Source organism: Balaenoptera ricei, chromosome 19 (assembly GCF_028023285.1).
Source record: "Balaenoptera ricei isolate mBalRic1 chromosome 19, mBalRic1.hap2, whole genome shotgun sequence".
Classification (NCBI taxonomy): domain Eukaryota; kingdom Metazoa; phylum Chordata; class Mammalia; order Artiodactyla; family Balaenopteridae; genus Balaenoptera; species Balaenoptera ricei.
The window spans coordinates 13,874,707-13,901,878 of record NC_082657.1 but is presented as its reverse complement, the minus strand read 5'-3'; the positions used below and the strand labels follow the sequence as shown (position 1 = coordinate 13,901,878).

General features: G+C 47.4%; 1 protein-coding gene and 1 non-coding gene across 16 annotated transcripts; both read right to left on the bottom strand.

Annotated features, from left to right (window-relative positions):
- Positions 1 to 274: 274 nt before the first annotated feature.
- On the bottom strand, positions 275 to 27,172 carry LOC132353821 (F-box only protein 17). 15 transcript variants are annotated; one of them, XM_059905306.1, is made up of 10 exons: positions 26,989 to 27,167; positions 8,960 to 9,122; positions 8,137 to 8,247; positions 6,684 to 7,049; positions 5,861 to 5,972; positions 4,795 to 4,854; positions 4,245 to 4,277; positions 3,768 to 3,863; positions 3,138 to 3,273; positions 275 to 1,244 (listed from the first exon to the last, which is right to left on the bottom strand). In XM_059905306.1, exons 4-10 carry the CDS (start codon positions 7,030 to 7,032, stop codon positions 1,101 to 1,103), a joined length of 930 nt encoding a protein of 309 aa, XP_059761289.1. In that variant the 5' UTR covers positions 7,033 to 7,049; positions 8,137 to 8,247; positions 8,960 to 9,122; positions 26,989 to 27,167; the 3' UTR covers positions 275 to 1,100. The 15 variants fall into 15 exon arrangements, with proteins under 15 accessions (XP_059761289.1, XP_059761290.1, XP_059761287.1 ...); XM_059905307.1 differs by lacking the exon at positions 8,137 to 8,247 and having other exon boundaries at positions 26,973 to 27,167; XM_059905304.1 differs by lacking the exon at positions 8,137 to 8,247.
- Positions 12,871 to 12,977, bottom strand: LOC132354419 (U6 spliceosomal RNA). The gene has a single exon (XR_009499286.1). It is a non-coding gene; the product is annotated as a U6 spliceosomal RNA (small nuclear RNA).

Sequence of the window (27,172 nt, the reverse complement as noted above, 5' to 3'; positions counted from 1 at the left end):
CCTTTTAAACTCTGAGCCCGTTTCTGTCTGGACTAAATGGCAGTGATGACAGTGTCTCCGTGAGAGCTGCTGGGAGAACAGCTGAGATCGGGCACAGGAGCTGTTGGGTGAGCCCTTGTAGCCCGTCTCTGGGTTCTCGAAGCCCACCTCTGTTTCTTGCGCGGCACTTAGCACACCTGAAGTTCTCACGATTGGAAACATCCCACAAGGCCTTTTAGGATCAGAGCTGGGGGCAAACAAGTGCATCGATTACAGACAAAAATCCCCCATCACCTCATGCTTAGCACCGATTTTATTGAGCGAGCTTGTTGGCTGTGCTCAGCTGGGGAAAGGAGAGCTTTCCTTCACAGCATGCCTTGCTCCTGGGGTCCATCTCCAAGCGGGCTCAAGTGTGGAGAAAAGGAGGCTGTTGCCTGACAGGAGGCGAGCTGCCCCTGAGGCAGGGGCAGGAGGTGGGGGAGGAGGGTACAGTTTGGGGGTCAGCGCAGAACTGGCCTCAGAAATTCTGAAAGAAATGGCACCAGTCTGGCCCAGAGGGGACGTGCTGATGGGCGCGGTGCTGGAGGAGGTTGCACGGGCCCCACTGCCGAATCCCAGAGACTCCCCAAAACAACAGGAAGAGTTCCCTTTGAGGCTGCTGTTGGTCCCCTCAAGGACCTCTGCTCCCTGCCAGCAATCACCTTGCCCCCAAAACATGCTGACAAGAGTCCTTGGCCAAGATTGTCAGCAGCTTTCCTCTATTTGAAATCCTGGTTCGGCCTTTGTTTTTTGACTCAGTCTGTCAACTGATATCCACACATGTGAGAAAAAAATTTGCAAGTAAAATACAGGTCTCTGAGCTAACTCTTTGACACTCCCCCTGGGAAGCTGGGGAAGCAAGTGACCAGCCTGGTTGGATCCCTGGTTTCTCGAATAGCATGGGGGCCACCACACTGAAGCAGCAGCAAGTGGGGTTCACTGGAAACATTCCGGGAACAGGCTACACGGGAACCCCACTGTCCCCGGGCATCCTCCGGCTCCTGGCTGCAAAGCCGACCTTGATTGACGACGGTGTCTGGCAGATGGCAGTCTGTCCTGGAAGGCTGGATCAGGCTGGTTAGCTAGGACAGGCAGATCCTGACCCTCACGCTGGAGTGGGTCACGAGGGCACCATAGTGCCCCACCCAGGAACGTGTGTCTCTTCCATACTGCTCAAAAGACACGTAGCGGATGCCCTTGCCAAAGTTGGTAAAGACGTGGGAAACCTGTGCAAGTAAGAAAAGTGAGGGAGTGAGGTTCCATGGACTTCTCTTCCTCCGCAACCTCAACAGATATTCCCCAACACCAAGTAGGTACCTGGCCCTGCTCCAGGAGCTGGGGGTATAGCCATGAAGAAAGCAGCCAAAAGATCCTATCCTGGAGAAGCTGAGAGTCTAGACTGTGACACTGAAGACAGATGGGGGAAAGGACGGAGGAAATACTGTAGGAGGGTGGGATTGTAAAGCAAGGGCCCCACTGAGATGACAGAGACCTGATGGGGCGGGGGAGCCAAGTGGGGAACTGGAGTATTCCAGACAGAGGAACAGTCAGTGCAAAGGCCCTGAGGTGGCAGTGTGCCTGGAGCAGAGTGAGGGGAGAAGTAAGAGATGGGGTCAGGGAGGTAGCAGGCAGATCGTGTGGGGCCTTTGAGATCGGCCACAGAAGGACTTTGGCTTCTGGCTTTTTTTTTTTTTTTGGCCGCGTCACTCGGCATGTGGGATTTTGGTTCCCCTGACCAGGGATTGAACCGGCGCCCCCTGCAGTGGAAGCGTGGAGTCTTAACCACTGGACTGCCAGGGAAGTCCCTGGCTTCTGGCTTTATAATCTTCTTTAATGTTTTAAATTGAGCTAAAATTCACCTAACATAAAATGTACCATTTAAAACTGTACAATTCAGTGGTTTGTGTGTGTGTGTGTGTATTCGTAATGTTATGCAATCATCACCACTATCTAATTCTGGAACATTTTCATCACCCCAGGAAAAAAACCTCAAATCCATTAGCTGTCACTTCCAATTCCTCCCTCCCCCTGTCCTCGGACAACCACTAATCTATCTGCTTTCTGTCTCTATGGCTTTGCTTATTCTGGAAATTTCATGTAAATGCAATCATACAATATGTGGCCTTTTGTGTCTGGCCTCTTAGTACAGTTTCCAAGGCTCACCCATGTTGAAGTGTGAATCTGTACTTCACTCCTTTTTATAGCTGCATTATAGGATATTGGCTTTTGCTCTGAGATGTAGCCACGGGAGGGTTACAAGCAGGTGAGATCCGTGGTCTGACTCACTTTTTAAAAAAAAATAAATTTATTTATTATTTTTGGCTGTGTTGGGTCTTTGTTGCTGCACGCGGACTTTCTCCAGTTGTGGCGAGCGAGGGCTACTCTTTGTTGCGGTGCTCGGGCTTCTCATTGCGGTGGCTTCTCTTGCTGCGGAGCGTGGGCTCTAGAGTGCAGGCTCAGTAGTTGTGGCGCACGGGCTTAGTTGCTCCGCGGCATGTGGGATCTTCCCAGACCAGGGCTCAAACCTGTGTCCTCTGCATTGGCAGGCAGATTCTTAACCACTGCGCCACCAGGGAAGCCCCAACTCACTTTTTTTTTTTTTTTCCAACTCACTTTTTAATAGGAGCTTTCTGGATGCTGAGTCTGTGTATTGGGTTGGGGGTGGGTGGGAGGAGATCAGGAATGGAAACCAAAAGACCACCTAAAAGGTTACTTTGATAAGTGAGGTATGATGACCATGACAGTTTAGGCTCAGGAGCCAGCCTGGGGTTGAATCAGGCCCTGCACGCTTTAGGGTGACTTTGGGCCAGTCACCTAACCTCCCATGCCTCAGTTTCCCCAACTCTAGAATGGGGATGGAGCAAGGATTTTGGTTCACTGCTGCATTTCTAGCAACTAGAGTATGGCAGGCACACAGTAGGTGCTCAAAAATGTCTGTTGAACAACGAGGCCATTGTGCTAATGAAATGAATTAATGGGTGAAACTCTTGGGCAGGCCTGTAATAAGGGCTCAATGATTGTTAGCTGTTGTTATAGATACCCAGCAGTGCTGAGAGCAGAATTTGAGCAGGGTGAGAGGTGGGTGTGCCTTTGGGTCAGGGAAGGTAGTCTGGACCCACCTGTCGGCAGCCTCTTTCAGTCCACTGAAGGACCGGGTTGGGTGATGCCGAGAACTTGACCACTTCGTTTTCATACATGTCCAGGAGGCGGACCCGGAGCCGGTAGATGCAGCCGCAGTTCTCCCGGGCACCCCACCTGCCAGGTGGCAGTTAGCCTTGATAGCCTCACCACCCGCTCAGGTCTCTGGGTTGGGGAGGGAGACTGAGGTCTGGCCTCCCTGCACTTTGATGAGGTCAGGCCTGGGAACCTAGGGGGAGGAGCCTAGGTGCCCCTGGGGTGGAACCAGCCTGGGGGAAGAGCCTGGGTGCTCCTGGGGGCAGATTCAGGAGGCTTTGGGTCAGGTGTATATGGAGGGGCGTGGGGAGGGTGATGGTATTCTGGGGAGGAACCACAACCTTGGGGAGGAGCCACAACCTTGGGGAGGAGCTTGAGGGTGTAGGAATCTGGGGGCTCTGGGCTCACCAAAGCTCTGCCCCTCCCTGGCTCTGCTACTATGAGAGCATCGCTTCCCCTCTGTCAGCCTCACTATGAAGGGGGCACAGTAGCAGTGCCAGCCCGTGGGGTTGATGGGGGTGTGGAATGACTCCCTTCTGCAGAACTGCTGCCACCACGGGGGGTTCTCCACTCACCAGTCGGCCACACAGATCTCGATCTGGGAGCTGTCGAGCAGCTCCTGCCACACACCCTCCATCACCAAGTCCACAAGCTGCCTCTTGAAGCACCATCTAGGAAGGGGGGATGATAGGACGGGTGGGGGGGTAGAGAGTCCCATCATTCAAGTCACAGCCCAGAAATCACCTCCTCCCAGAAGCCTCCCCTGACTACCCTGTCTAAAGCAGCCCATCAGGGTTGCTCTACCAGACAAGATGTATGACGGGCTGCGCAACCCCGCTGGCCTCTCAGATCCCCTCCACCCTTCACTCTGCTGTGGGCTCCAGGAGGCTGACTGTATGCAGGCCTGCCCCTAATATCTGTGGGGACTGGGACATGAATACAAATGGAGGCCCACATACTAGACATCTGAGCAGAGAATTCTGGGGTCTCCTCAAGCACCAAGAGGCCCATGGTCTAAGGTTGTGTTGCCTGTATGGAAGGGTCTCCCTTACCCTCTACTTTCTGTTGGGTCAGCCAATGGGAAGCTCCAGCAGCAGACAGAAGGGAGAAGAGAGTGAAATCAGGGTATTTAATTCTCCTGGCTCTCTCCCAAGGGATCATCGTGGGACTGTTGTATTTCTCAACGAAAGGGCCCTCTCCACAGTGCTCTCTCCTCCCAGCCTTCTTTGTCTTCATGTTTCGGTAATTGCTTCCTCCCCTTACCCCTGCCAGGCCTAGGGGTGGTAATGTCCCTTCCCCCCACTGTTACTAGCCTAGGGTCCTGTAGTATCTCTTGTGTTCTGCCTGCACGTTTGTAAACAGTCCTTCTCCTCGAATTTCAATGTGCCATAATAACAGAAATAGTGATTTATCAGAAGAACTGATAAATGGACCAGAACTGAACAGAGCGCTCAAGGACAGACCTAGGTTTGTATGGGAACTTCATAAATGATAGAGGTGGCACCGCCATTCCATGGGGGAAGGGAAGGATTCTTTAGTAGATGGTGCTGGGAAAGCTGACTCAATATAAGGAGGGGGATAAAAAGAAAACTGGATCCTTACCGAACATCACATTCAAGGTGGATTAAAGATCTAAATGTAAAAGATAAAACTATGAGGTTACTAGAAGAGAGTATAAGAGAACACTGTTAGGATCTAAAGGTAGGGAAGGATTTTTTAAACAAAATTTCAGAAAACAAATTCTAAAGCAAAAAGATGAATTTGATCATATGTAAATACCAAATAACACCATGGACATAGTTAATTCAGATGGTAGAGGGGGGGATTTCTGTAATGTCCAGGATGGACAAGGGACTGACATCTAGAATATACAAGAAATTCTTGTGTATCAACGAGAATAAGATATCAACCTTAATAGAAAATATGAACAGGCAATTTACAAAAGAGGGAATCCAAAAAGCTAACAAGCACATGAAGAGATGTTTAATTATTAGTAAACTGAAACATGCAAATTAAAATAGCAATGAGATATCCCGTCACCCCTAATATACTGGTAACTACTAGAAAGCTAGATGCCATGAGAATGGTTGACTGTGGGGGGAGGGCACAAGGAAAATGGGTATGGGGTATGAGGATAAAGAAAATCAGCCAATCAAACTGTTTTTATGTCTTCATAGCATTTATCACCGTCAGAAGCTCTGAAGTCAGACTACCTAGGTTCGAATCCCAGCTCCACCATTTACTAGATGTTAGTTACCCTCTATGCCTCAGTTTCCTATTAGAAAGTGGAGATAATAATGGTATTTGTGTCATAGGGTTGTTGCCAGGATTAAAAAATTTACATGTAAAGCATCTGGCATAGAGTAAGCCCTCTAAATGTTTATTATGTTGTTGTTTTTATTTTACTGTTTATGCATTTAATGGCTTCCCCAACCCTACATCTAAAATGCAAATGAAAAAAGAGCAGGTTCCTGATCTTTCTGAATTTTCCTTGTATCTCTGGCATGTAAAACAGTGCCTGGTACCTGGTAGGCCCTCAACAAATATTAGCTGATTGACTGACTGAATAAATGAATGTGGGAAGGAGAGGCTGAAAGTGGGTGAGGGTGAGGATGAGGACGGTAGGGTAGGGTCCCCTCCCTCGCACCAGGAGTCAAGGGCCACTCACTCGAAAGAAGTCACGAAGCAGGTCTGGGAAGGAGCGCCCGGCACCAGTATTAGGTTCTTTTCCACAGCCCAGCCATTCCCGCCGTGCTCCACCTCCCAGCCTCTGAAGCCCTCTGTGAGATATAAAAAGGTTGAACACCAGGGATTCGCCCGCCAGCTCGCCCCACAGAGAGCCCGCCACCACCTAACTTGCTCCGCCCACCAGCTCCTCCCTCCCAGCAGGCTGTATTCGTGGTCCCACCCCACGACGGCGTCACTCAGCCCTGCCCATCCACTCAGCTTCTCCGCAGCCTCTCTCGGCCCCGCCCCCTGTTCTGCCTCCCTTCTCTCAAACTACTGGGATTCAATTCTGGCCCCGCCCCGGGCTCCTTACACCGCCGCTTCCGGGCCCCACCTACCTTGGCCCCGCCCACTCACTCAGTTCCCCTCCCCACAGCCTCGCAATACCTTATATTTCTATGCAAGCTCCGCCCCTTCCAGCACCCAATCGGCTTCTCCCAGGCCTCCCCTGGCTCCTCCCCCTTTAACCGCGCCCACCGAATCTACAGTTCAAGCATAGCTTCACCTCTGCCACGGCCCAGTCCCCTGGATCCTTCTGCTATCTCGCCCAGCCATCTTGGCTCGCCATACTGCCCACAGTCCCTGGCTCCTCCCACCCAGTTTCCCAAGAGCCTCGACCACGTCCCCTGGCTCCCGGCCCCGCCCCTATCTGCTTCATCCTGGCCACGCCCACTCACTCCACGTCGTCTGGGCCTCCAGGCCACACACCCCTTTGGTCTCTTTTTTCCCGCCCCTGCTGCTAGGCCCTGACCCCCGGCACCCACGCTCTCCGCAGGAGTTGAAGATGAGGTTGCGGCCGAGGGGCGCTCGCAGGCAGTAGCGCGCCAGGGCGCGGAGCGGGAACTCCTCCTCGTCCTCGCTGTTGGGCGGGCAGCGCTGGGCCACCGCGTAGAGTGCGCGGCCCTCCGCGCTGCGGTCGCGGGCCAGCTGCAGCAGCCACACGGTGGGCCCGTCCACCACGTCGCGCCAGGCGCGGCACACTGGGCGGCAGCGCGTCACTAACGCGCGCGGTGGCACGTGGCTCAGCACCTGCACGAGCAGCTCCGGCGGCAGCGCGTCCAAGGCTATGGGCGGGTCCGCGGGCAGCCGCCGCCGCGAAAGCCGGGCGCCCATCTCCGGCCGCCAGAGTCCTGCAGGTCGAGAGGGGTCGGCAGGTCAGGGCAGCCCGGCCTCCCTCCACCTCTCCTTCCAGGACGCAAGTCCCCTGCGACTTGACCGTGACCTCACCAGGTACACGGCGACCGGGGGACTGCCATAACCAAGAAAATCCAGCATCTATTTCCTGCCACTTGGCTCTGGACGGGGACCGGTTTCTCCCCACCTTTCCCCCTCAAGCAACAAACCCCTGGCCTGATCACGACCCCACCAGGACTGCTAACCACGGCTTCTGTCTCTGGCCGGTGCACTTGTGTCTGGCTAAGCACTTTACATATGACCATATGCACACTGAAGGCCCATGAGAAAAATCCACCGAGGAGGAAACCATTTCCACCCCATCCCCCAACCTGTCCCAACTCTCGGGCCTTTGGAATCCAGGACCTGTCCTTCAGCAAAATCTATTTCCTCAATCTCTTCGCTGAAGATTCTTGTCACCTTCTTGCTCTAACCAGAACCCAGCTGTCCTGTGGGCCTTCCAAGTGGGTAAATCTCCTTGCTCCTTGGTGCTGTTTCCAGACCGTTCTCCCTCCATCCTCCCCCAAACGCCGCAGCTATGAATCTCATCATCAGGCTAGATCGTTTGTCACCTTGTCATCATTATCTGCTGACCCAGATGACTACTCCTCACTTCTCCATGATTTTAGCTCCAGGCTCACTGCCACTCAGGCTGCTCTTATCAACATTCTTGGTGATTTCCATATCCAGCTGTTCTTCCGGCTCCTCCACCCCGTGGTCGCACCTACACCTTGTCTCAGTAACCACAGCCTCTTCAGAGGCTCAGTCTCAGGCTTCTCACGCTCCACGCGTCACCTCCTCTCTTTCCAGCTCTCTCCCTCCAGTGCCCTAGACCTCCACCCCCCACAGTCCTTCCAACCCACTGTGATCTCCCGTCCTTTGTCCCTACCTCTTTTTCACTGCCCCACACCCCCTCAAGTCCTCAGTTCTTCCTTATCCAGCTTAAATTCCTTGGTTAATCATTTAAAACATTCTTTGCATACACCCTTGCCTCCTCTGGCTTCCTCCTACGCATGACCCGGTTAACTCCAGCCCTCCACCTACCTGTGCCTGTACCCACACAGTTTAAAGCCGCTGAAGAACAACACACAACTCCACTGGCTGGTCTCACTTCAAGTTTGTGCACTTGACGCTCGAGCGTACCCACAGTGCTGCCTGGCAACAAGATTACATTTCTCTTATCCTCTTGCTCTTCCTCTCTGTAGATAACTATTTCACACCTTCTCCCCTATCCCCAACACATCACACTTCCTTCCACCTTTTCACTCTCTCTTTGCTTCTTATTTATTTTTTTTGGCCGCGCTGCGCAGCATGGGGGATCTTAGTTCCCCTACCAGGGATCGAACCCATGCTCCCTGCAGTGGAAGCACGGAGTCCTAGCCACTGGACCACCAGGGAATTCCCTCCTTGCTTCTTATTTTGCAGAAAAAATAAAATCGATGGGAAGTGAACGTCCATAGACCCCCACCACCCCATGTACCACCTCCCTGCCCTGTGCTTTCCCACCGTGACTGCTCCCACCCCAGCTCACCGTCTCACAGTTCTCCGCTCTCTCTGCTGCACCTTCAGCTTCCCCCTCTGCACTGGATCATTCCTGTCAGCTCACACAGAGTCATCTCTCATTTGAAAACAAATGAAACTCCTCTTGACTCCACCTCCCCTTCCAGCTCTGACCCCATTTCTTTGCTCCTCTTTATAGTAAATCTCCAAAAATTTGTCACACTCACTGCCTCCATATTTTCTACTGATATTCTCTCTCAAACCTCCTCTAATCAGACTTTGCCCTCCTTCTCTACCCTGAAATGTCAAGGTCACCAATGACCCCGCCCCCTTGGTGCTGAGCCAGTAGTCACTGTTCAATCCTCACCTTGCTTGACCTGTCAACAGCACCTGACACAGTGAGGTGACTCTCTTCTCACTTGGCTCTGGGCCGGCACATCCCTCTGGACACTCCCATCTGCCTGTGGCTCCTAGTCAATCTCCTCAGCTGTTCCTTCCTCCTCCCTCTGATTTCAGTGTCAGGGATCGGTCTTTTTTTAAAAAAATAAATTTATTTATTTTTGACTGCATTGGGTCTTTGTCGCTGCGCATGGGCTTTCTCTAGTTGCGGCAAGCGGGGGCTACTCAGCTACTCTTTGTTGGGGTGCATGGGCTTCTCATTGAGGTGGCTTCTCTTTTGCGGAGCACAGGCTCTAGGTGCGTGGGCTTCAGTAGTTGTGGCACGGGGGCTCAGTAGTTGTGGCGCGCGGATTTAGTTGCTCCGCAGCATGTGGGATCTTCCCAGACTAGGGATCGAACCCGTGTCCCCTGCATTGGCAGGCAGATTCTTAACCACTGTGCCACCAGGGAAGTCCCAGGGCTGAGTCTTTGAACCTCCTGTATTCTCCATGAGTACTCCCTTTGGGATCTCATCCACTCTCATCACCTCTCGCCTGGACCATCACTGTCTCCCTGCTCCTTTCCCCAGCTGTCAGGTGTGAACACCTGAGTCAGGTCCTGTCCCTGCCCTGCTCAGAGCCCTTCTGTGGCTCCACCTCACTCAGGGTCAGGGCAAGGTCCTCAGTGCAGCCCACAAGCCCCACACGATCTGTACCCATCACCTCCCTGCCCTCATCTCCCCCTCACTCACTCTGCCCCAGCCACACCGGCCTCCACACCTCAGGGCCTTTGCACAGGCTGTTTCCTCCACCTGGAACCAGAGCATTTCTTTGCTCACCTCCACATTCCCTTCAATCTTTGCTCAAATGTCAACTTCTCCATGAGACCGTCCCTGGCCACATTATTTACAATTTCAGGGCCTCATGACCATCACCTACTCCTCCTTCCCATTTCCTTACTTTATTCTTCCCTAAAGAAACCCACTTCACAGATGAGCAAACTGAGGCATAGCAAGGTGAAACACCTTTATTTAACAAGAACTCAGTGATTAGCTCAAGACCTAGTGAGAAACTCATTTCATTTCCCCATCAAGGCAGAAGAGCTTAGTGATGAAATGCTCATGCCTGGGTCCAGCCAGCCTGGGTTTGAGTCCCAGCTAAGCCTCTTGCCTCAAGAGCAAATCACTTCATCTTTTTATGCCTCAGTTTCCTCTTCTGAAAACAAGGATGTTAACCTTACCCACTTCATAGGGTTATTGTGAGATGAAACGAATTAATATTTGTAAAGCGCTTAAATAATCGCTGGTGTCTCATAAATAAAAGTGGTATTGATATAATATTAGAGACTAAATTATGTTAGTTGCTATTATTATTACACACTATAAAAAGATGGCGAGCAACCATTTAGCTACAATATTTTCATCTGGTGACATTTACTGAGCCCTTACTAAACCACCCGTGCTGAGCGTTTAAGCTGGATCATAGCACTGAATCCCATCATCGTGTTTTAATGGCCAAAACAATCCTTGGAGGTTGCCCTGGGTTAAGAGGCTTCAGTGATCTAATGCTTGTTATATTATCTAATGCCAGTAAGTGCTCCATTCATGTCAGCTGCTACTATTTTGAAATAAACTGATTAAGGTCTTGTTAAGGATTAAGGCCCTATCAAGCCAGTGGTCCGTGGACGTGGCACAAAGCCCAATTCCCCTTCACCTCCACAACAGAGAACTGAAGTTGTGGAGACACGCTTTAGACACTAGGGTGTGCTTTGCCCCGGGTGGTTATTAGTTGCATTAATAATTAGCTGCAATTTGCAAGCAAATGCACCAGCTTGCCCGGTATGGATGTGAAACTCACAGAGTGTAGTTCCCTGGGTCGGCTCTCCTTAGGAATGTGCCGATCACTGGCAAACAGGGGATCCCTGGAGCTGGGGGTGGTCCCCTCACACAACAAGGGCAGCCAGATTTCACTGAGGGGCAAGGACCTTCAAGTGATGTACCATACGAGCCCTGGGTATTCAAAATGCTTGTGTGTGATGCTCTCCTGAGGCCCACGAGGTGCTTTGTAGCCAACATGTCCAACACGGCTGAATGCCAACTACTGGCTGGGTCAGAATGGCACGGCACTGCCTGCTGCTAGGGTGTTTGGGAGTGTGTGTGTGTGTGTGTGTGTGTGTGTTTGGTGGGGAGGATATTGTATTGGTTGTCACAGTGACTGGGGCATGCTACTGATATTCGGTTTCCAGGGACCTGTGATGCATGGCAGACATCTTCCCCAGATGGTTATAACAACGTATCCAAACTGACGTGCTCTTTTCCAGGAACTGACCATTCTCCATTAAGGGGTGGCGTCCACAGCCCTCCCCTTGACATGGGCAGGCCTTTGGGACTGCTTCGCCTTTCAGAGCATTGCAGAAGTGACATTGCTAAGGGATTTCAGAGGCTGGGTCAGGAAAGAGGATACAGCCTCTGCCTGACTCTCTGGGGATGCATGCATGGGGAGCCGTGAGTCCAGTGGTGTGCTTCTAAACGTTTAACAACTGGCTCTGTAGGGGAAAAAAAGAAAAGAGTCTGGGTGTGTAGCATATGCTGACTTCTGTGGTGTGAATACACCTTCCATGGCTGACAGCAAGCTACCAACACGACGTCCCTGGACTTTGGAGTTGGAAAGAGCTGTCCACAATGTGCTCCCAGGATCCGGTGCGAGCCAGCTCCAGCACACCACCGCCTGAGTCACCACGTAAGTCTGGCTGCCTTGAAGTCATCACATTGGAGATACACAGGGAGACAGACATGCTTGGGAGCCCCAGCTGTTTGGGTGTCCCCAGCCAAGGTGCTACACAGAGGAGTGAATGAGCCCTCAGATGACCCAGTCCCAACCACTGCCTGATGGCACCTGCACAAGAGCCCCTGAGAACTGCTTAGCTGAGCCCAGTCAATCCCCAGAGCCAACAAAATAATAAAGGAATGGTTACTGTTTTAAGTCATTGCGTTTTGAGTGGTCTGTCATGCAGCACTTGCTAAATGTAACGATGCTCAGTGACCTGTATTTCAGGGGACAGGTACCACTCACAAAGGGTGGCCAAGAGAATTCCAGTCAGCATTAAAAGTTCCATCTGGAATGTATAAAGAAGATGTGGTCCATATATACCATGGAATACTACTCAGCCATGAAAAAGAATGAAATAATGTCATTTGCAGCAACATGGACGGACCTGGAGCTTATCATACGAAGTGAAGCAAATCAGAAAAAGACAAATACCCTATGATATCATTTATATGTGGAACTAAAATATGACACAAATGAACTGATCTGTGAAACAGAAACAGACTCACAGACATAGAGAACAGACTTGTGGTTGGTTGCCAAGAGGGAGGGGGGTAGGGGAGGGATGGACTGAGAGTTTGGGATTAGCAGATGCAAACTATTATAAATATTATAGAATGAATAAAACACAAGGTCCTACTGTATAGCACAGGGAAGTATATTCAATATCCTGTGATAAACCATAATGGAAAAGAATATAAAAATGAATGTATATGTATATATGTATAACTGAATCGCTTTGCTGTACAGCAGAAATTAACACAACATTGTAAATCAACTCTACTTCAATAAGTTAAAAAAAACGTTCCATCTGGGCAGAGGAACTTTGTCTTTAGAAACATTTAGAAAGGTTTTTTTTTTTTCTTTCATCCTGTTTCTTGATCTGAGGGCTGGTTACATGTGCGTTCATTTGTAAAAATTCATCAGGCTGTACAGTTTGTGTACTTTCTAGAAAAGGTTTACTAGAAACGATAACAACAATAAAAACAGAGAGGTAAAGGAACCAAAAGATGTCCAAAAAGCTCTCCCCAGTGTTATCAAACAAAAGATAGGATTATTATTATTACTATTATTTTAAAATATGGAACGCTTCACAGATTTGCTTGTCATCCTTGTGCAGGGGCCATGCTAATCTTCTCTCTATCGTTCCAATTTTAGTATATATGCTGCCAAAGTGAGCACGATAGGATTATTTTTAAATTAAGGACCCCATGAGAGTATTAAGAGGTAGCTTCTCTCTCTCCTCAGTGGTTCCTCCAATCAAGTAGGGTCTTTTTATAGTGATGGAAAATTTTGCACAAAAATACCTCCGTGATTCAGTGGTGATACCCACTGCCATGGTTTGGTGGCATATACTTATAATAACCGTTATTTTATGATTATTTTTTATGGCTCTGGGGACTGACTGCGCTCAGCCAAGCAGTTCTCAGCGGCTCTCATGCAGTGGTCCTCAGGCAGGGGCTGGCGCTGGGTCACCTGAGGGCTCATCACGCCTCTGTCGAGCACCGGAAGTGGGGACTCAAACAGCTGGGGGCTCCCCAGCATTTCTCCGTCTCCACGTGGTCTCCTGCTAGCGCATACTTTTCCCTGAGTAGCCACTCATTTTTTTTTTTTAATGCTTTTTGCCACATAAAAGTAAACACTTTATTTTCTTTGTTGTTGTACAAATCACGATGATGGAATTGTCCTTCCCTCTCTCTCTCTTTTTTTTGGCCACCCGGCGCAGCATGTGGGATCTTAGTTCCCCTACCAGGGATCAAACCCTGGTACACTTTGGTACTTGAAATATCATGTCGTTAACTTTTGTTTTATGAATTTGGAAGACTGAACAGTTACTGTGAATGGTAATATTTCAGTATCGGTCTAAAAAAATACGTGGGTATTGTCCTTGTCTCCCTTTCTTAGGAGTCAGTGTTTATTCACTGTATAATTATTTCAGCTTTGGGAATTTCCTGGCGGTCCAGTGTTAGGACTCGGAGCTCTCACTGCTGAGGGCATGGGTTCCATTCCTGGTCAGGGAACTAAGATCCCACAAGCTGTGCAGCGTGGCAAAAAAAAAAAAAAAATCAGCTTTTCTGTATGCTTGAATTAGCTTTTCTGTATCGTTGAATTTTTTCAGAATACTATCATGGGGGTAGAAAAGACCCAACTGTCAAAGATTCAGTGTCCGGGCTTCCCTGGTGGTACAGTGGTTAAGAATCCACCTGTCAGCGTAGGGGACACAGGTTCGAGCCCTGGTCCAGGAAGATCCCACATGCTTCGGATGCCACAACTACTGAGGCTGCACTCTAGAGCCCATGAGCCACAACTACCGAGCCCGCGTGCCGCAACTACTGAAGCCCGCGTGCCTAGAGGCCATGCTCTGCAACAAGAGAAGCCACCGCAATGAGAAGCCCGCGTACTGCAACGAAGAGTAGCCCCCATTAGCCGCAACTAGAGAAAGCCCGCGCGCAGCAACGAAGACCCAACGCAGCCAAAAATAAAATAAATAAATTAAAAAAAAAAAGATTCAGTGTCTGTAAAGCCTATTAGGACCCTCTGCCGAGGGCAGGGAGCAACTGAAGGCTTCCAGGATCCTGGGCTGCTGCTCCCAGCAGGATAGCTGATGGTCAGGAGCTCCCACTATGGAGGCAGACGATCAACGTTCAAACCCTGGTTCTGCCTCTTCTTGGGCAGGCCATCACTTAGGCATGTTGCTGGCCTCTGAGCCTCAGTTTTCTTGTCTGTAACATGGGGATAACTATTGTTCTACCTCAAAGGATGGATGTGAGCAGTGAAAGACAAATATCCCTAAGCCATGCCTGGGACTCAAGGAATAAGACTCAATGGTCATAAAACAGCTATAGGCTTTCGCTCTTTCGATGAGGATTTGATAACCTGAAAGAATTAGGAACCTAGTGAGATGCCCTCTGTGGATCCCCCTTGGGGAGAAGGGAAATGGGAGAGGGGGGTGGGCACACATCTACCTCATCACCCTTTCAAAACTCTGCCAACTACCCAGGGCACCCATGTTGAACTTGAACTCCTCAGGGAGAATGCATGTGCAAACCACCAAGCCAAAGCCAGAAACTACTTCCAATAACATCCCATGGAGAGATATGCACCTGCATAAGCTGGGGAATCTTGGTGGTGGGATTCGTGGTGCATTTCTGCTGTGTGTGTACACGTACATGTTCCATTTCTATTTGCACACAGGGAGCCCTTTTTCCCAGAATGGGTACCTTTTTAAAAAAATTACCTTCATGGATGTATAAATTACATCCAATAAGATGCACATACTTCAAGTGCACAATTTGTGTTCTAACAACTGTGTACAACTGTACAACCATGCCCACAGCCAAGATGTGGGATATTTCTTTAACTCTAAAAGGTTTACCCCTTCCCAGTTAAGCCCCACCTCCATCCCCGCCACTAATCTGCTTTATGTCACTATAAATTAGAGTTTTCTCTTCTAGAATTTCATATAAATGGAATCATATGGTGTGCCAGTTATTAATTTACTTCCTCACAGCTCCAAGTTGAGAAATTGGAATCTGCGCATGTAAATCTTTTCCCTTTGCCGGCTGACATGTTAAGTTTTTCCAGTAGAGGGAGCCAGAGAGGCACTGCAGGAGGAAGTGCTGTGTTAGTTTCTGCTGTACAGCAAAGTGAATCAGCCATATGCATACATATATCTCCGTATCCCCTCCCTCTTGAGCCTCCATCCCACCCTCCCTATCCAACCCCTCTAGGCGGTCGCAAAGCACCAAACTGATCTCCCTGTGCTATGCGGCTGCTTCCCACTAGCTGTCTATTTTACATTGGTAGTGTATATATGTCCATGCCACTCTCTCACTTCGCCCCAGCTTCCCCCTCCCCCCACCCCGTGTCCTCAAGTCCATTCTCTATGTCTGCGTATTTATTCCTGCCCTGCCACTAGGTTCATCAGTACCATTTTTTTTTTTTTTTAGATTCCATTTATATGTGTTATTTGCAGTGAGGTGGATGGACCTAGAGTCTGTCGTACAGAGGAAGGGGTTTTGCTTCCCATTTCCAGACTGCCGGGACAGGCGGCTTCTCCTGCCCCGTTCCCAAGCGTACAGGCATTCTTCTCCGGTGTCCGGCAGTCAGCAGTATCCCTCAGCCAGCACCCTCCCCTGGCACCCACCTCAGCTGGTTTCCTAGCTGGGTGCCTCTGGTGAGATACTTCCTTGGGAACTGCTTTCCCTAGCATCCTAGAGGACTGACTTCTGGCAAGTTCCAGAGGGTGGATTTCCAGCAAGCTCTACAGGTGCAGCATCAAAGGGATTCTTTTGCCCTTTAGTGGGTCATCTCCAAGTGTTCTCCAAAAACAGCAGGGATTCTGCGGCTGCCACAGACAGCCTGGGACTGGCATCCTTCTCAAGCTGTCTGTCTTAGATCTTAGGGGTAGTGGCTGCTCCTTGTATTTGCTATTTCTATATTCTTTAGCACTCTCTTATTTCTTAGCAGCTAATCCCTCTAACTCGAATCCTCTGCTATAATTAATAATTCTGTATATTAAACATTCTCCCTTCAAATTCCTGTGTGGTTCCAGTCTCCTGATTGGACCCTGACTGATAACTATAGAATGTGCCCCTGTGCCTTCTTTCCTTCCGCATAACATTCTGTGATTCAGCCACATCGTTGCATGTATCAATCAGTAGTTCACTCCTTTTTATCGCCGAGTAGTATTCCATTGAACAGATTAAACCACGATCTGTTTACCCACCCACCATGATGGACATTTGGGTTGTTTCCAGCTTGAGGCTATTATGAATAAAGCTTCTATGGGGCTTCCCTGGTGGCACAGTGTTTGAGAATCTGCCTGCCAATGCAGGGGACACGGGTTCGAGCCGTGGTCTGGGAAGATCCCACATGCCGCGGAGCAGCTGGGCCTGTGAGCCACAACTACTGAGCCTGCGCGTCTGGAGCTTGCGCTCCGCAACAAGAGAGGCCGCGATAGTGAGAGGCCCACACACCGCGATGAAGAGTGGCCCCCGCTTGCCGCAACTAGAGAAAGCCCTCGCGCAGAAACGAAGACCCAACACAGCCAAAAATAAATTAATTAATTAATTAAATTAAAAAACGAAAAAGCTTCTATGAACATTCACATACAAGTGTTTGTGTGGACATAGGTTTTCACTTCTCATGAATAACTATGTAGGAGTGGAGTTCTTGGATCACATGGTAAGTGTGTATCTCACTTTACAAGAACATGCCCAATCGTTTTTTCAGCATGATTGTGCCATTTGTGATCCCATCAACCATGCATGAGAGTTGCAGTTGTCAGCACCTTGTATTGTGAATCTTTTCAGTTTTAGACAGAATGGCTTCCTTTTCCTGCCCCGGGGAGATTTTCCTCTACCTGACATCCTCCTTTATTAATTTTTTTTTTTTTTGGCCGCACCTTGCGGCTTGTGGGATCTTAGCTCTCCGACCAGGGACTGAACCCGCGCCCTCAGGAGTGGAAGTGCGCAGTCCTAACCCCTGGACTGCCAGGGAATTACCCTCTCCCTTATGAATTTTAACTCTTTACTCTTGAACTGTGGTGCCAGTGTTGTTTCTAACCTGCGACAAATGGTTACAGAAAAATCATCAATAAAACAAGATCGAAAATTCTTTGCTCTTTAGAATTATCTGCATGTACAAAGATTTGGTGTGTCTTCTCGTTCAAGAAGGCAGACTGAGCTATTGATAATCAGAGCCTCTACTGGCCTGTAAGAGCTTTTAGGTAGATTTTTAAAAAACGGTACCCTTTCTGGGTGAATGCAAGCCTGGGGTAGCAGGGCCTGGTGATCAGAGCAAGGGCTGGATTCAAGCCCCCGGCTGGCCTCATAATAATAATAGCTGGTTCTGTGCTAGATGCTCTCAAAACAGAATCCCAGGAATCCCAAGTTCAAATGCCTACAAGAGACAGGAAGTATCCAAAGTGAGACCAACTTGGTGGAAGCAAACCGGAGAGAAGAGCCCAGCCTGGAGGCTGTGGCAGTGCTCACTCTGGCTGATTTACTGCCCAGTAGGAAGGTGGGCCCAGTTTGGCTACATTTTCCAGTTTGTCAAGTGATTGGAAATCCCTGTTTTTATGTGAAATCACCTAATTTTTAAATGTTATCAGTGCATTTAAAGAAAAAAAAAGAAAAGGACAGTGTGGGCCAGGTGAAACAGATGTGCAGACCCAGGAACTGATTGGGGGTAGCCTTTTGTGGCTTCTGTATTATCCCAGTTGATCTTCACACCATGAGGAAACTGAGGCCCAGAGAGGTGAAATGATGCACAAAAGGTCACACAGCAGTCAGAAGTGGAGTGGCGATGGGAATCTGGGCAGTCTGGTCTCCCTCTCAAAGGGCATCCTCCCTACGTACAGCAAAGAAATTAAAAAGCAAAGTGAACAGGAGGGAGACCATCACCAAGAAAGAAATGTCGATAAATTTCTGCAAGACAGAAAGCAGAAAGAAGTGTAGGGGCTAGGACAGAACTCAAGGTGGGGACAATGGAGCCTCAAGGACCCCCAGAGGCTCTGGACCCAGAGTTGAGGATCCAGAGGGGCCCAGGCTGTGGTAGAAGTGCAGGTCAGGAGTCGAGAGGGCAGAGCGAGGACAGAGGTTAGTCCATCTTTGAAAACCTGTGCCTATTGGCTCCCTGTTCCTTCACCTTCCTCCCCCATGCTTTGCCACACAGATCTCAAGCTGCCCAACATTCACATACAGGAAAAACAAAACAGTACTGGATGACTGTTCTTTGAAAAAATTGCATGAAGCATCCAGGAAGTGCCCAGGCTGCTGGTGTTCCTGAGGATAGCCTTCCCCACTCTGGCATCTGGGAGTGAGCTCCCAGCAGCTTGGTTTCCCCCAAGTTATCACTGACAAGTGCTGCCTCCAAACACAGGGTTCTCAGTCATACCTTCAGCTGGACAAAGAGGCCAGTGGGAAAGCAGGACCATATTTACGAAAGCCCCAAATTTCATACCAGTTACTTAAATAAGTCATCCAGCCCCTTGTTTGTTTGAAAATGTGATTGGACAAGCAGGGGTCACCATATGCTTAAAGAAAACCAGCAGCCTGAAAAAGAACCAGTAAGATAAACATGCAGGGCTTCCCTGGTGGCGCAGTGGTTAAGAATCCGCCTGCCAATGCAGCAGACACGGGTTGAAGCCCTGGTTCCTGAAGATCCCACATGCCATGGAGCAACTAAGCCCGTGCGCCACAACTACTGAGCCTGCAAGCCACAACTATTGAGCCCGTGTGCCACAACTACTGAAGCTCACGCGCCTAGAGCCCATGCTCCTCAACAAGAGAAGCCACCGCAATGAGACGCCCATACATCGCAACGAAGAGTAGCCCCGCTCACCGCAACTAGAGAAAGCCGCGCACAGCAACAAAGACCCTACGCAGCCAAATAATTAATTACTTAATTAATTAATTAAAAAAAAAAAAGATAAGCGTGCAGAGCAAAAGTGAACTGACCCCAGAGGTAACAGAGACAGTTCAGAGGGCCAAAAGAATGTAAAGGAAAAGAAAAACCCTAATTAGTACACTCAGGGCCGGCTTCAGGCTTCATGGGTGTGTGACCTGTGGAGTTGTACTTAGAAGGGCTCCATGCTTGTTTAATGGTCTGCTACTGCCAACCTGAAATTCTTAATCGTTTTTGAACAAGGGGCCCACATTTTCATTTTGTACTGGGCCCTGCAAATTATGTAGCTGGTCCTGAGTACACATAGATTTGAGAAGAAATTCAAAGCAAAACAAGAACAGGATACTAAAAAAGGAAGAATGTCTTTAAAAAGAAAAAAAAAAGGAAGACTGTCTTCAAGAAGAAAAAAAAATTCCAAGAAATAGATGGAATGAGTTAAAAACAGGAAAATCCTTCTCTCAAAAGAGAAAAAGTAAAGCTATTAAAAAAAAACTGCAGGAAAAACAAAAAACTGTTTAAGAAAGTCATGGCACAAATATGATATACACTAAACCATATCCATGTTATATCCATTTGATAAAGTACAAGAAAAAGGAATCCATTTGACCTGGAGGCTAAGGGCATTCTCCTTATACTAGCTCTGTTTATTGGTTTTCATGGGAAAAATATTGTTTTTGTTTTTTTAAGATATAATTAATATTGTGTAAATTTAAGATGTACAGCCTGTTTTTTTTTTTTGGCCGCAGCACGTGGCTTGTGGGATCTTAGTTCCCTGACCAGGGATTGAACCTGGACCCCCGGCAGTGGAAGCAAGGAGTCCTAACCACTGGACAGCCAGGGAATTCTCCAGCCTGTTGATTTGATACATTTATATATTGTAATATGATTACCACTGTAGCATTAGCAACGCCTTTATCACTTCACATAATTATTTCCTTTTTTGGTGAGAACATTTAAGATCTGGTCTCTTAACATAAAGATTGTCTTTTCAAAAAAAGACAATCCTTTGCATTGTGCTAGGAAATCTACATGCAAAAAGATGAATTTAGGCGTTTACCTCACACCATACACAAACATCAACTCAAAATGAATCAGAGACCTAAATGTAAGAGTTAAAACTATAACATTTTTAGAAGAAGACAGGAGAAAAATCTCATGATCTTGGGTTAGGCAAAGATTTCTTAGATACAATACCAAAAGTATGATTCATAAAAGAAAAAATGGATTAATTAAACATCATCAAAATTTTAAACTTTTGTACTTCAAAAGACACCATTAAGAAAATGAAAAGACAAGCTATAGATTAGCAGAAAATAAAGGACTTGTATCTAGAATATATAAAGAACACTTAAAATTCAATAATAAGACAATCCAATTTAAAAATTGACGAAAGATTTGAATAGACATTTCACTGAAGAAGAAATAAAAATGACTAATAAGCACATGAAAAGATGCTCAACATCATTAGTCATTAAGGAAATGCAATTTGAAATCACAATGTGATGCCACTTCATGCCCACTAGAATGGCTATTGTCCAAAAGATTGGCAAGGACAGGGAGAAACTGGAACCCTCACACACTGCTGGTGGGAATGTAAAATGGTACAGCCTCTTTGGAAAACAGTTTCTCTAAAAGTTGAACATTAAAAAAAAAAGTTAAACATAAACTTACCATGAAACCCAGCAATTCTACTATTAGGCTATCTACCCAAGAGAAATGAAAACATACGTCCATGCAAAGACTTGATTGCAAAAGTGCATAGCAGCATTATATCTTTGGAAACAATCCAAATGTCCATCAACTGGTGAATGGATAAACAAAATGCGGTATAGTCATACAGTGGAATACTGTTCAACAATAAAAGGAATGAAGTACTGGTACATGCTACAATATGAGAATGAACCCCCAAACAGTATGCTAAGTGAAAGCGCCAGACACAAAAGACCACATATTGTATGATGGATTCATATGAAATGTCCGGAAAAGACATACAGAAAGATTAGTAGTTGCCTGGGACTGGACATGGGAACAGGAAGTGGTCACAAATAGGCACAAGGGATATTTTGGAGGTGATAGAAATGCTCTAAAACTGTGGTGATGGCTGCAAAACTCTGTAAATTCACTAAATCACTGAATTGTACACTTAAAAGGGCTGAACTTTATGGTATGTAAACTGCACCTCAATAAAGCTGTCCAAAAAAACCCAAACCCGGCAAACTTTACAGTTAAAGCATGTAAGACTTAAATAGGGTAACAGAACAGACTGTAGAAGTAATCAACCTTGACAGTGTGAAAGCAAGTGTACAACTGACAAAAGATGGGAAAGGAAAAGGTGGGAAGAGGGGAAGCCAAGACGCTTCTCTCACTCACTTAGTATCATGGGAATCAAAAGTTGCCAGAATAAGAAATACAAGTGAAGCATAAAATTTAAGGTTACAAAGGTAAATAAGAAATGATCTTTTAAAAAGTACAATTATTAAAAATTAGTGGAGCAAATACACAGTGAGCTAAACACCATCTTTCATAGCAGACAGTAATAGATGACACTGAATTTCCCTATTTCTCTGTCATTTTCAACTGTCATCACCCTCTCAGTTATTCAACTGTCTTCTGGGCCACAGCATGGGTGAAATGGGAGGCAAAGTTACTTCTGATTCTGGTATATTCTAGTTTAAATGTCATAAACATCATGCGTATTAAAATCAACCAACCAACCAGCCAACTAGTGCAATGTCACCATAATTTACTTAAAATGCCACCAGTGAGAACTCCCATACACACCTGACGAGAGTAAAAATTGGTGGAACCACTTTGGAAACAAGTTGGGCATTCTTTAATTAATTAATTAATTTATTTATTATGTGGCCGCACCACAGGGCATGTGGGATCTTAGTTCCCCATCAGGGATTGAACCTGCCCCGCCTGCAGTGGAAGTGCAGAGTCTTAATCACTGTACCGCCAGGGAATTTGTTGCGGAGCACGGGCTCTAGGCGCGCGGGCTTCAGTAGTTGCAGCACGTGGGCTCAGTAGTTGTGGCTTGTGGGCTCTAAAGCACAGGCTCAGTAGTTGTGGCGCACGGGCTTAGTTGCTCCGCGGCATGTGGGATCTTCCCGGACCAGGGCTCGAACCTGTGTCCCCTGCATTGGCAGGCGGATTCTTAACCACTGCGCCACCAGGGAAGTCCCAAGGCATTTTTTACTGAAGTTAGAAATGTGCCTTCTCCATGACCCAGCAATTCGACCCCAGAGCCAGGAAACACTTACTAGGATATTCACGACAGCATTGCCCCTAACAGCTCCAGCCTGGAAGTGACCCAGGTGCCCACCCGCTGTAGGGTGTATAAACAAATTAAGGCCGTCACAGAATGGGATACTAAGTAGCAATAAAAAAGAGTTAACGACAAGTAAACACAACAACACAAATGGACCTCAAAAGCATAATTTTGGGTGAAGTTGCCAGACATGACAAGTCACCCAGAGTGTGAGTCCCAGGACAACCAGACAGCTGGGTGGCCTGGGGCAGTCCTGTCTACACCTAGTGTCCCAGGGTAATTAGGGTCATTGTTAATAGTGACCCTTATCACTTCCAAAATTCCCTGGTTTAGATGATAAATTATATATTCACACCAGTGGTTCTACTCTTAGAAAGTCTACAAACAAGCTAGACTAATCAATACTACTTATGGATGTACACACATATTAAAAGGTACTAACATCATATTAAAAAAAACAAGCAGGGAGACAAGCATTATAAAAGTCAGGGCGCTGGTTCCCTCTGTGGAGATGGAGAGGGCTACTAACCAGAGAAGCATCTGGGGGCTGGTAATGTTCTCCTTGTTGACCTGGGTACTGGTTATATACTTTATAATTATTTGTTAAACTGTACATGTATATTTTATGTACTTTTCTGTATGAGTGTTATATTTCGCAATTTAACAATTATTAGTGCTATCAGTGAACACCATGATTATTTAAGTCAAAGAAGGAAACAGTCATACTGCATCTTAGTGCAAATAATAGTTCACATTTGTCAATGCTTTCTTTGTGTAAGGCATCCTGAGAAATTCTTTACGTGCATCATCTCATTCCCTGGGGGCAGCCCTGACATTTCTGGGGCATCACAGGGCTAGCCGGGGACATTGGTTTTGGGAACTGCTGGTGACAGCCTGCAGAGGAGGTGGCACTGGGGAGAGTTGAAATGTTGCCAGTTACACATTCAGTCAGCCCTGGGTTAGCCCCAGCCCTAATTCAAACTTTGTGAATTTGGGCATATGGCTTTCCCTCTCTAAGCGTAGATTTCCCCTCTGGAAAATGGGAAATGTGCAGGTCCACATCTCCTGTCCACAATCCCTAAATCCAAGAGCTCTGCAAACCAAGTCTTTCACAGACCCATCTGGTGGCAGAGCTGCCTGGAACTGATGGAAGGTTTTATTTATGATATGAACTTGCATTTCACTGAAGCAATATCAGTGTGTTTGATTACTCTCCAGCCCCACTAGGAATCTTATGTAATGTACAGGATGGTTCCTTATGGCTTGCCTCATATTCACTTCCCAAATGCATTGGGCCTCAAAAGTTTTGGCTAAGACACTGTGGACTTGTAGTAACTCTCACTTCTCATGGTGATGGGGAAATTCAGTGAGGTCAAGGCCTGGCCCTCGACAAGTGTTAGCTGCCATTGTGAACGTCGTGACTATGATTAGCACTTAAGTCCATCTATGGGATTGGAGTCTGTGGCTGCACCTCCTTATGTCAGAGTCACGCAGCCATTGAAACCATGACCGGAGGAATGTGGGCTAAGGGGATCCGTGCTTAGGGAGTAACGAAACACAGCAGGACATGAAACTGCACCAATGGCAAGGTCAGAGCCATCCAGTGAATTTTAAAAAGGTAAAAGAAAATGCCAAGGTTGGGACTTCCCTGGTGGCGCAGTGGTTAAGGATCCGCCTGCCAATGCAGGGGACACGGGTTCGAGCCCTGGTCTGGGAAGATCCCACATGCCGCGGAGCAAATAAGCCCGTGCGCCACAACTACTGAGCCTGAGCTCTAGAGCCCGCGAGCCACAACTACCGAAGCCCACGCGCCTAGAGCCTGAGCTCTGAAACAAGAGAAGCCACGGCAATGAGAAGCCCGCACACCGCAACAAAGAGTAGCGCCCGCTCGCCACAACTAGAGAAAGCCCGTGTGCAGCAGTGAAGACCCAACGCAGCCAAAAATAAATAAATTAAATTAAAAAAAAGAGAAAAGAAAGAAAATGTATCTCCAGAAAAAGAAAGGAGTAGAAGGAAGGGCCCAAGAGCAGTGATGATGTTATGAGTAGTTATTCCCAGGTGAGCAGACCATGGTAGTTAAGAAAAATCCTTCACAAAATACTAACAGCTACTGTTAACTGCACACTAACTGCTCTAGGCATGTGGAAAGTGCTTTACAAGATCTCACAGAAGGCTCAACAACAACCCCATGAGGCAGGCGCTATTTTTCAGCTGGGGAAACTGAGGCTTGGAGGAGGGAAGCAACCGACCCAAGGTCGCCTGACAAGCAAGGTGGCAGGTTGGGGATTTGAACCTTGGGGTGGAGGACTCCAGGGTTTGTGCCACTGTGCACGTCTTCATCTCTGAGTTTCTAAACTGTCTTACTTTATTTACGTCAAATTTTACCATAAAAATGTCACCATACAGAAAAGTTGAAAAAAATAGTTAAAACGAATATCTCAATGTGCTCCATATTTTGCCATATTGGCTTTCTCTCCCTCCCTCTCTTTTGATGAACTGGTTTTTTTTTGTTTTTTTTTTTTTTGATGGTCTTGAACCACGTGGCATTTTATTTGAATTGCATTTTACATTTTCTACCTTGGTATGTTGTGACTCCAGAGGACTAGCTACTGTTGCCAAGGCAAGATGACTTTGGGTAGCTGCAGGGATCCACAGGGGTTTTTGTTTGTTTTTTAAATTTTTTTTTATTTTTTAAATAATTTTTTATTGGAGTATAGTTGATTTACAATGTCTCTTTTGATGAACTATTAAACATGCATCTTCTAAGAAAGAATAAGGACCCTCTATAAGTCTATACTAACACTTAACCCATTAAGAGAAATCCATTCTACCATCTAAACTTCACTCCATGAACACTTTTTCCCGTTGTCCCAAGGTCTTCTGGAGCTGTATCTTCCTAACAAAGATGGGGCTCACACACTGCTGGGGGTGCGCATGTCTCTCTAATCTCTTTTAATCTAAAACACTGCCCCTGCCTTTTCCATTTTTCTTAAAGGGATTATATTTCTTTTATCAAAGGAAAAAAATAAGGCAGACTCTTTTCTATTTGATTTGTGAACCATATGCATAACTTGATTGAAAAATTAGCATTTAAATAAATATAAAAACTTTATTAAAAATATTTTAGGGACTTCCCTGGTGGCACAGTGGTTAAGACTCTGTGCTCCCAATGCAGGGGGCCGGGTTCGATCCCTGGTCAGGGAACTAGATCCCACATGCATGCCTCAACTAAGAGTTCGCATGCCACAACTAAGGAGCTCGCAAGCCGCAACTAAGACCCAGTGCAACCAAACAAATAAATTAAAAATATATATATTTTTTAAAGTAGATTCCTCAGCGAGGCCATACAAAAATGGGAGTCAACAGATTATATACATATATATATATATAACAAATATATATATAGTTATATATAGATATATTTAATGGAACAAGAAAACAAAAGTTTACAAAAATTATTTTATGTTACAAAAGTGCCAATAGAGAAACTAAAAGGAATGTCATGATTATATAGGAAGGAGGGAAACCGTGGAGATGATGAAAGCTGTCTCCATCTATTTTTAGCAAAGGATTAACAGACATTGTCTCAAAGTTGATAAACTAAGAAATAACAATGGAAGAATTTGCTTTAAAAATTTGGAAGTAACTACCAGAGTAATAAAAAGCAGAGAAAGGTTTAAAACCATGCACCACGGATCACAAGTTATTTTTGCCATTTCTGAAAAGTAATTTAATTACACAGTTTTAAAATTGGCTGCGGGGGAGGGTGCGCTGTTTAAACGATTGATATTTCATGCAAAGCTTTGTCCTGTTTGTCTTTTGTTCTTGTGTTACTGGGACATTTAAAAAGTTGTTATTATTTATTTTAAAAGTAGGTTGGTAATATTGTAAATTTGAATATTGGTAATATTCAAAATAGGGGGTAAACAGCTGCTGTCTAAAGTTGAAGGAGCAAGATACGGAGCGTTAACAAATATTACCGAACACTGCAAAAGTTAACTTAGAACAAAATTGAAATTGGGTGGAGCGGCCGCAGCTAAAAACATACTGTGCCCAAGTTGCTAAATCGAGAAACGGCGCTCTAAGATCTTCTGATTCACAGATTTTTCTGCCAGTCAGAGGAAACAAAAACCAGAATTGGTAAAAAGTGGTCTGGCCTTTCACCAGCTGCAGCGAACACGTGTTGGTCGGGTACGTTTTGGAGGGGGATTTATTTAATGGTGGCCTCCGCGGGCCAGCAGCCGAGCGGAGAGGCGAGGGCTTTAGAGGGCTGCTTTTTGCAAAGCCCTTTCCGAACGATCTGGGTCTTTCAAACGTGCGATTGTGTAACTCTGGACTTAAAGGGGCAGAAGCTGGCTGGGGCAGGCCGGGAAGGGGCACTAGGGCGCAGGACCCTTGGGACACGCCCCTCCGGGCAGGGCCTGGGGCGGAAATCCTTCCCGGGGCGCCTCAGCCGCGAGTGGGGACGGGACACCGGTCCCGACCTGGGTCCCTACCTGTCCCGGCGCTCACCTGGCGGCCTGCTCGGAGGCGGCGGCGGGCTAGGATCCCCTTCCCCACCCTGCTCTGAGAGGCAGTCGGGGGGCTCCCCGGGAACGGCCCCGCCCAGGGAGCCCCGGGACCCGCGCTCTGGGCAGTCGGTCCTCTCCGGGGCGGACGGCTGTGAGATCCCGCGGGCGGGCGGCTGCGCGAAGCC

Excerpts from the sequence above, each read along its gene's own strand:
- LOC132353821 (XM_059905307.1), bottom strand. The coding sequence starts at position 7,032 with ATGGGCGCCCGGCTTTCGCGGCGGCGGCTGCCCGCGGACCCGCCCATA. Across the intron at positions 4,278-4,794 it reads CACCTTGAATGTGATGTTCG|CTTCCCATTGGCTGACCCAA; the intron begins GTAAGGATCCAG and ends CTGCTGCTGGAG. Across the intron at positions 1,245-3,137 it reads CTGAAAGAGGCTGCCGACAG|GTTTCCCACGTCTTTACCAA; the intron begins GTGGGTCCAGAC and ends TTACTTGCACAG.